Source organism: Siniperca chuatsi, linkage group LG5, assembly GCF_020085105.1.
Source record: "Siniperca chuatsi isolate FFG_IHB_CAS linkage group LG5, ASM2008510v1, whole genome shotgun sequence".
NCBI classification, from domain to species: Eukaryota; Metazoa; Chordata; class Actinopteri; order Centrarchiformes; family Sinipercidae; genus Siniperca; species Siniperca chuatsi.
In genome coordinates this window covers 19,406,289-19,415,946 of record NC_058046.1, presented here as the reverse complement: position 1 = coordinate 19,415,946, position 9,658 = coordinate 19,406,289, and the positions used below count along the sequence as shown (strand labels likewise).

At 38.2% G+C, this 9,658-nt stretch overlaps 2 protein-coding genes across 3 annotated transcripts; one reads left to right on the top strand and one right to left on the bottom strand.

Moving 5' to 3' along the window:
* The first annotated feature begins 302 nt into the window (after positions 1-302).
* Positions 303-2,366, top strand: si:ch211-110p13.9 (uncharacterized protein LOC562347 homolog). The gene is made up of 4 exons (XM_044196347.1): positions 303-556; positions 1,059-1,188; positions 1,264-1,397; positions 1,507-2,366. The coding sequence occupies exons 1-4, from the start codon at positions 437-439 to the stop codon at positions 2,278-2,280; spliced, it is 1,158 nt and encodes a 385-aa protein (XP_044052282.1). The 5' UTR covers positions 303-436; the 3' UTR covers positions 2,281-2,366.
* Positions 2,367-2,794: 428 nt separating this feature from the next.
* rsrc2 (arginine/serine-rich coiled-coil 2) lies at positions 2,795-9,477 on the bottom strand. 2 transcript variants are annotated; one of them, XM_044196345.1, is made up of 10 exons: positions 9,329-9,477; positions 7,481-7,625; positions 6,993-7,033; positions 5,588-5,751; positions 5,237-5,368; positions 5,011-5,127; positions 4,177-4,262; positions 3,820-4,085; positions 3,615-3,704; positions 2,795-3,524 (listed from the first exon to the last, which is right to left on the bottom strand). In XM_044196345.1, the coding sequence occupies exons 1-10, from the start codon at positions 9,332-9,334 to the stop codon at positions 3,339-3,341; spliced, it is 1,233 nt and encodes a 410-aa protein (XP_044052280.1). In that variant the 5' UTR covers positions 9,335-9,477; the 3' UTR covers positions 2,795-3,338. The 2 variants fall into 2 exon arrangements, with proteins under 2 accessions (XP_044052280.1, XP_044052281.1); XM_044196346.1 differs by having other exon boundaries at positions 5,080-5,127.
* Between the last annotated feature and the right edge of the window lie 181 nt (positions 9,478-9,658).

Sequence of the window (9,658 nt, the reverse complement as noted above, 5' to 3'; positions counted from 1 at the left end):
AGGTGCAATACAGGCAGGCCGGTGCCTTCACTAAGCAACACAACCTGAATCAATTTTGAACTTGATTGTCTATATATGTCTATATCAAGGAAAATATTTTCCACAACAGCACACAATGGACAAATGTACACAATATACAGTTTTTCCCGACACCCATGCCCAAATTTAGATTTCTCCTAAGACTTCGCAATCAGAAATTCTTAAGTAGTTGTTATGCTCAGGTCAGGTGCCATCTTTTGAAAGGAGCCACTTTAATTCATAGCTGCTGCCACGGTCTGTAAGACAGCGCCGAGGGCATAAATTAAGAACGATGTCTTGTTGTGTTTAGCCAGTTCGGGTAGTTGCAGCCGTTTGACTTCTTTACTGTCGTTTACAGTATTGTGGTAAAACGCTCGTTTTTTCCACAGGACAAGACACAAGAAAGTTGTATCCAACAATGTCAAGTTGCTCAACTATCTACTTAACCTTACCGCAGTGTGACAGCGGCTCGCGGAAAATTCGCTTCCTGTACTTGATGAATCTGACATCGTTCAGCTTGACGGAGTGTCCCAACAAGGTGAGTGTTAAGTATCACAGCAGGAGATGTGTTTTTGCTCTCATAGCTTCAACTAAGATGGTTAAGATGTTTTTTTAATAATCACATTTTCCATAATTCCTGAAACCAGTTAGAGGGTGCAAATCGGCCATCATAATCACAACTCCCTTCAGGAGGGACGTGGTCAGTCATATACTTTTTAATTGTATATCGAAGAAAAATATTAAACATATAAATAACACATTTTGCCAAAGAAAAACAGAATGGATGTGGAGACAATTATTTTTCAGGCGTTTTATTAAAATTGACATTTTGACTAAATATGTAAATGTCATACACAAACATTGTATTTTTTTTGTAGTTTACATGAATACTATTTACACTAAAAGTAACTTAGCAAGAGCTTCTTTTTTTATATATAAAATCTGTCCATTTCCCAATGTATTGCCATATCTTAATGGAAGACATCATAAGGTGGAGGCTTCGTATATATATATATATATAATCTCTGTATCTGTTTCAGAGTCCAGTGGTTCCTCTCTATTTAGGAGCTGATGTCTTCTCCAATACGGACATCCGTACAGAGAACCATCCCAGACACCATGCAAAGTTTGCAAAGAAAGGATTGGCAACAAAAATACATTTTTCCTCAGGTAAAATTCATGAAAGTAGTACCATCAATGCAAACACATACACTAATACTTGACAATGTTGTCTCCCTGCTGCAGCATTCAGGTTCCATGGGTTGAAGGTGCCTACTGTTAATAACAGCCTCTGGTTCTACAGTGTTCAAGGACTTTTTCGAGTAGCATTTGAAATGTATAGTAAGGAAGATCAGCTTGCTGTGCTGGAGAACTTCCAGGTACAGTAGTTTACATTATGTGTCTCTACCTGATATATTTGCTTTGTTATATATATATATACACCCCAATATATCTTTTAATATATTTATATATGTCTTTCCTTTGTAGGATGTTTGGAAATCGCAGATAAATGACAGCCCTCTGAAAATGAGTTACAGCCTCAGTGTACAGCTCGACTTTGCACTATCCAGCAGCCTGCATGAGACAGAATCAAGCAATGAGATGTCACCTCAGCATTGCCAGGTTGGCAGGGAATCGGTGGATGTATATGGCAGTGACACAGGTGATACATCAGCAGATCACGATTATTGTTCTTTTCCTAAGCAGAGTTTGCAAACTGAGCAAAGCCAACTAGCTTTATCCACAGTGAGACAAAAATTGCACACCTTGGATGACAAACTCTCCTCTGAGACTCAGAGCTGCACAGAACAGCTTGAGACTATCTTTCTGCTTTTGGAGAACATTGATCGATACATGAATGGGAGTCTAGAAGAAAAGGATGTGACAGAAAGCGTGTTAGCCCTGCTGAAGGCCAAAGACTGGGGCTGTGTGTATTCAAGTTCCCTGCTTAGTTGTATAGGACGTTGGCTTGGCCAGCAGTTTCATGCAGCCAACATAAGCATCAGCCAGAAAGTGGAGGGCTTTAAAGTTAATCATATTGAGCAAATTAGTGAATTGCCACCTGCTGAGGAACTAGCCACAGAGCTATTCCCAGAAGCCATGCAAACACTGCTGCTTCATTGGATGGGTTTAAGTGAAGAGTCCACCTTGGAGAAGAGACACAGCGAGTACCCAATCCTGCTCCTTATCCTCGAGTTTGCCAACCACAACCTCATCACTGGTGTGGCGCATGTGCTGTACTCCAGTCTTATATGTAAATAAGAGTCGATCTCTGTGTAGGCGTCAACAGAAAGAGCTGCAATTTAACTGAAAGACTTCCAGTATTCTAATAAATGTATATTTTTGTATGTGAAGTTGTCCTTTCTTTCCTCTGAACAGTGTATTTTTTGATGCACGTACTACTTCTATCAGGTTTGGTAACAACCAGGGCTGGGTGACAATTCAATACAGTTTGTCAACTTTCAGTGGAATCATATTGAGATATGATAATTTTAAATTATTGTTTTACAAAATTGTTAATAATTGCAAACGAATCGTGTTTAAAAACAAGTGACATGTGAAGACAAGTGTTATTTTTCTGATGTAATGCATAACAGTTAAACAGTTCATTTAACTTGACATAAATTTGATTCTGTATGATTTTGCCCTCATTTGTTATTTTCATTTTATCCTTAACGCCCAGCCCTACCAACGCTAACTATTTGAACCAAAATATAATAACCCACAGATGTCACATAAAATAAAAATTAAATGAGGTGATGTATGAAGAACATTCTTCAACACAAAACTAATTTATTTCAAGAACATTTGAAATATGTGATTACTCCTCTCAAGCACATCTTTATCCATGACAATCCTGAAGACAATATGTATTACAACCCACTGTTGTTTCCCCCCCAATCAGGAGAAATTAAACTGAAGGATTCTGATAATGCTACATTGACTTCAGATGCCTTTCACTAGATGGATGTAAACTGTGTTCACTTGAATCACATCATATTCAGTTTATGTTCAAACAATCACACATCAATATATATTTGAGTTTTTTTAAAAAGCTACCACATTATTCAAACAAATATCTAATTTTAACCAGTCTCAGTCAGTCAAACTGATGCATCCTTTTGCAAAGATGTACAGATTATTTAACACTGAGACAAACTCAGTATCTGGCTATTTACACTATAATGTTCCAATATGTGAGATGTTTGTCTATAAATAAATTTCAGATTGAGAGCAACATCCATGCAAGCTTGAGTGCTAGCGATGAATTGGTGGTCCTATATGATCAAATGAGTGGCAAAGACAGCCAATGTTTGGCACTAGATAGAATCCATTCCACGTGAGAATGAGGAGGAGAAGCCGAGGCCCATTCCCCTCTGGGTGTGTGTCTGAGACCGAGCCATCTCATACTGAACGTCAAGGTTCCTGAACATCTCCTCCTGCTTTTGAAGAGTCTTCATGCCTTCGTCGTTAATTGGTTTAGAAGCTTCAGCATCATCTTCTCCCTGTAAAGACAGCAAATTAAATTTAAGTTTAGAGAGCTCAAAGTGGTGGACAGAAGATGTAACTGAAGCATCAAGCATAGTTATACTCACTTTAATACCCATTAGTTTGCGAAATTTAACATTTTGGTCCTTGTTTCCAAAGTTTAGCTTCTCCCACAGCTCAGCTGTCTGGGACTTGTCCTTAAAAAAATGTAAACAAATGATAAGCAACATTTTGTAAGAGCCCTTTTAGGCAACTTCAAGAGGAAAAGAACTTAATAAATAAATAAGAAACAGCAACAAAGTCCAATCTCACCCCCTCCTTCTTTCCCTGCCATAGCATTTTCCTCTTTTTCTCCTGCTCTGCAAACTTCATGGGGTTTACAGAGGATGGGTTATAGTAACTGGGCACAGCAATACCAGTCTCTGCCAGTGTTTTTGCTTGAAGGGCTGCCATCTGCGCTGCCATAGCAATCTGAGGTGTGACCTGCGTCCCAGAGGCCAGGAGGGCCGCCACATTGAGGCCAGGGTTTGAGGCGGCTGCTGCTGCAGCAGCAGCTACTGCTGCAATAGGGGCAGCCACTGGAAACAAAATGCACAGACCAGCATAAGTAAGTGAATCCAGACTCAAATGATCAAGGATTCAAATCTCGGCACAGTAAGCGCTTCTCACCTGCAGCTATCTCCTGCTGTTGCTGCTGCTGTTTCTCAAACATTTCCTTCTCCTTTTGCTCCTGTAGTTTCTTGGCTCTCTCCAGCCTGTTAAGAAAAAGAGTGAAGATCTTGTTACTCATGCTGCTGTGTACCTAAAAGTGATAATATGACCTAAAAGTGATAATATGAACTGTAAGCAAAAAGTCATAGCTTAACATGTTGGAGACATCAGCCAGACTTAGCATAAGTATTTTTGAGCATTTTTGCCTTTATTTTAACAGGGGACAGTAAAGATTTGAAAGAAGGTGAGGGAGAGACGAGAAGGGGCAACATGCAACAAAGGTCCCCGGCCAGACTAAAAAAGTGGATGTTGAAATTACATGGTCAGTGTCTTAGACACGTAGGGCACCAGTACACCCCACCTATCACAATTTTATGTTTCCCTGTTTTCCTACCAATGTGATTCCCTTTTTTGAACAACAATGCTCTCTGGCAAGTGCAACATGGATGAGAAGTCAGATTACAGCCAAACCCAACTTTCATCTGAATAACTTCAGGAATTAATGTCTCAATTGCAGGGGCTGACGGTGAGGTTTAAATTTATTTCTCCGTTTCGTTCCACTAATGCTAACTAATCTGTGCTTGACTGCTAGCCATATCATCGCCTTAAAATGTCAGGCATTAATAGAGCAGTAAAAATCGACAATGTCTGTAAAATAAGGGGGAAAAAAAGGCTTTGTAGCTGCAATAATGCAGATGCAATAAGCTAACTAACACTGACATTGCCCAGAATTGGCCAGAACAGAATGACCAACCATCTATATTGTAAATGCCCTGTAAGCTGTTGCCTTGCCTTCTGGCCAGGGCCTCTTGTGCATCCATAGCTGTGTTTCGGCCCCGGAAGGCAGGTGGATTAACAGACCTGCTTCGGCTCTTTCTGCGCACTTTCTCACTTCTTTTCTTTCGCTCCCTGGTGAAACAAAAAAAAAGAAATTCAATGAGCATACTGTTAATTACATGTAGAATGGCAATCATGCAGAACAAAGAGTTCAAACACACTTAATCCCCATTAAACTAACCTGCTCTTACTGCGACTTCTGCTATGATGACGGTGTTTGGTCCTTGAACCTGAGCGAGACCTGGCCTTCTTCTTCCTGTCCCGACTGCGTGACCGTGAACGCCGTTTGTCCTTACTTCTGCTGTGATGCCGCCTAAAAGCAATAAGAATCAAAGACATTATTGATGTGAATCAAAGTGCTTCCATTATTTTATTCTTGATAAATGTTTAGAATAGATGACCTACTGTGTATCAAAAATGCTGAGTGGTATTAATCCAGAAACTACAACAGACCCTTGATTTTCTTGTGTGTCAAACAAGTGAGAAGACCTGCTAAACATATTTCTTTACGCAGTTTATTGACCAGACTAACCTCTCTCGTGAGTGTGACCTGGACGGGCTCCGGCCCTTGGAGGGCCTCCTGTCTTTGCGTCTGGATCGCTCCTCTCCATTCTCTGCTGAAAGTCTCTCTGGCTCTTGCTGCTCGTCTGTTTTTCTGTGCAATTTTGATGGCTTCTGAGAGTCCCTCTTTCGTGCCTGTTTTAAGAAGAAGTTGTCTCTTTCAGGAAAATAGTGCAACAAAAAGAGTTAGTACCATGGCTTAAAGCAGCAGGTATGTAATAAATTTTGACAAGTTGAAAAAAAACCTTGTCATTTCAAATCCACATTCATAAGATATAAATAATGTCACTCTGAACATGATTGAAAGTGTGGGCATTTCTGTGATACAGACTAATTTGACAAACTAATTTCAACATAATTCTAGAAATTAATCAAAGCAACATATTTGGAACCTCTCAAATCTTTTAATAGTGCGCATGCAAACCTTACGATCTGATCCTCAGGAAAAAACTTCATTGTAGTTTGTCAGCAACAACAACAATTCAATGTTACCTAAATGCTTGATGGTCAGGGATGGGCATCCAACTTACTTTTTACAGCTTCTCTACTTACGTCATCCAAATCATAGAACACACAATGATGAATTAGCATGAAAAACACTGATAAACTTCCTAAATTAAAATGATGCTTTTCTACAACATATTTTTTGCCAGGCTTCTCACACCATCTTTATCTCATGGGAAAATTGTTTGGAATGGGTCGTCATTACTATGATGTGGAATATCACTTAAGAGGGGAACAGTAGTTATTACTCTTTATACAGACAAATTAGTCTGACAGGCAAAACTGCATAATTACACAGCCGATGAAAAAACAATGAGGTTCTGTTTGGATTCATTGAAAGATTAATTTGTTTAATTATGCCCATCCCTAGCTAAAAGAGATGCAAGAGTTAATTCCAAATGTTCTACTAACAGTGAGAGACAATAGAGTTTGAATGGCAGATAGTTACCTGTCCCAGTAGTAGACATATTATTTTGCTATGTCAGCAGGGTCTTCTGTTCAGTCTCTTCGTGCATTAGCACGCTGAGTATGATTTATTGTAGAAATGTTATCATGTGATCTACACACAGGTTTTAACAAAAAATAAAAGGAAAAAAAATCTACTCTTCACCATTTAACATGGTTACAAATAATGACAGACATCCAAGGATGAAAGCTTCCTTTGAGACATGTCAACATAGGGAGGGTAAAAAAAAAGACCCTTTCCATGTGAGTAAACCCATCTCCATCTATGTCTTTTGTTCTTAACTTTGGTTATTGTAACTTATTTAACCTAATAAAATATACTCACCTCGACCTAAAACTAACAAGGAATACAACTTCAAAATCACATCAAATGTGTTTCTAGTCATAGAAATTAATTTTTTAATTACCTCTTTGCTCCTGCTGCGACTCCGTCTGTATTTTCTGTCACCTGCAAACAGCAGAAAGCAGAGTGCTGACAAATGACCTTTTCAGCAAACTCGTGAAGAAAAATGAGCGAGCACATTTAGAGAAACACAAAGTAAAGCTACTGTATACGTATAGTATTTTATACAGTTAGTTGAGCAGAAGTTTCTGTTGGGAAACTGACTCTTTCTATACACACATTAAATCTGCACCTTTGAAAAGAACATACATGAGTGCGCAAACTTTGCCCAGTAATTATCGTTATGTTATCACTGTCACATGCTAATGTAACTACATGTTAGCGAAGCAACCTCAGTCACCTCATAAAAATTAGGATACATTTATTTTCATGGCTAAATCAGTGGGCAACTGTTACATCTCATGAGTGATATACTGAGAACAAATTTAATGCCATGGCGCTAATTTTTCTGGCATGTTCAGCAATACCTGGGTACTGTTACTAAATACTAACGTTTTCGTTCCCTGGAGCGTGACCTTGATCGTGAATGGTGGTGTTTGGAGCTTCTGGGAGATCTGGATGACTCCATGCTGCGTTTTTTCCTGTGATGAACTGGGGAGCCTGTTCTGGTCAAGTCGACAGAGTCGTTGTCACTTGCCTGAAAGAAATGGATATGAGTAAAAAAAAACCAAAAAAAAAAACCCACATCAGCAGCAAATCAATGTGGTACAGTATGCTTAAATGGGACAGTTCACCCCAAAATCAAAAATACATATTTTTCCTTTTACCTCTAGTGCTACTTATCCATCTACATTGTTTTGGTGTGAGCTGCCGAGTTTTGGAGATATCGGCCGTAGAGATGTCTGCATTTTTTTTAATATAATGGGACTATATGGCACTTGGCTTTCAAAACTCTTAACATTCACCCATTAGAGAACCTTGAAATTTAACTGAGATTTACAATGACATTAAAGTACCAGTGTATGAGACAATTTCAAACAAAAACATTTTGTCTCACAGTACAATATAAGATATGTTTTAACGTCCCTGAATGAATTACTTTATGACTGTGGGTTTATTCCTTGTATCATTTTGCTCAGTCTTCCCAATGCAAGTCAGACACACTAAACCATGTCAAATACACACCAATTTCACAATGTTACTGCATCCCATATAGGTTTTTAAATACAAATATAGATGCTTTGTAAAATGTATACCAATTACTAGTGCTGAAATAATAAGTAGATTAATTACAAGTGTCAAATTGAATCACTTCTAATCAGAATGATCAATTAATCCTTTCTTTACCAAGCAATTAAAATCATACATTTACTCAATAGCTTTACAAATGCGAAGTGCTACTTGCGTTACCCTACCTCATATCATTGTTGAATTCAATGTGTTAACTTAATGGATTTGATACTTGTGTCTTTTGGCTGTCAAGGGTTCAAGAAGATTTGTAAGGGCTTTGATTTGGGCCAGAGTAAGTTGTTTTGTTATGAACATTTATCAATGGAGCCTTCTCAAAGCAGTAATCGATTGATTTATTGTTACTGATAATATCTGTTTGTTTCAGCCCAATGAAATACTATTCGATGCTGAGAGTTTAGGGTTACAGCTAGAGAACCCACCTACCCAAATCTCCTACTCTTTTAATGTATATGTTGTTTCTATAAAGTAAGTACACCTCCTTTTGCACATTATTTAAGACCATACTGAAGTGCCATATAGCCCATCTTCATAAGCACATTGTCAATTCACTGTACATGTGACATCCTTGACTGTTTATTTAAATCAACATAATCCAGCCAGATAATAAAAAATAAAGTCAAGAGATAATACAGTCATTTGGTATACTTTAGTTAATGGGCCTATCATCCATACAGACAAAAAACAGTGCTTTCAAATGTGCTATCAATAGCACTACCGTAGTCGACTAAATAGAATAAAATCCATCTCACAGGCCATCACAATGTTAAATAGCTGCTGCTGATGTTTATATATGGCTCTTCTCCTAGCTAATGCGAAATACTACATCCGGTGTATTTAACGTGTGTCATGACAATGCTTTTTCTAACAAAATGTATAACGTTACCCAGATTGTTAAGGAAACGGCAGTCAAACAAAATTACAAGCCAGTTAGCTAATATGCTATCTACATTAGCTAAATGCTACTACGTTCGTCATTAATACTTCCATCAGAGAGCAATTTTAGCGTTAGCTTGTTCGCTAAGCTAACTAATGCTAACCGCCATCTTTAAGAAAAATTATTTCTAAACAGAATCGTAAAATTATAATAATGATATTTAGATGTTGCTGCATTCATGTATATCTTTACTATCCTTATGTAATGGTACTTACCGACATGATCCTGAAGCAGACTATATATGTAGCACGGTTGTTCTATTGACTGTGCAAACGAACAGAGGTAGCTAGCTGCTAGGTTAAACAGCCGTTGTCTGGCTCAGCTAATTTGATCTGGGTTGCCAGGGTTTACCTATTGAATCCCCTACATTCAGACAAATTCCAAACAGAGTGGTTGAACCCAAATCGAACAGACCAAACGAGGATCAGGGGCACGGAAAATATGTAAAATTATAAAAGATCATTCAACTTTAATGAAGTGAATGCAATTATATGTAATTACATAATAATTACGAGTTATGCGAGATATTCAGTGTTACCACTGTG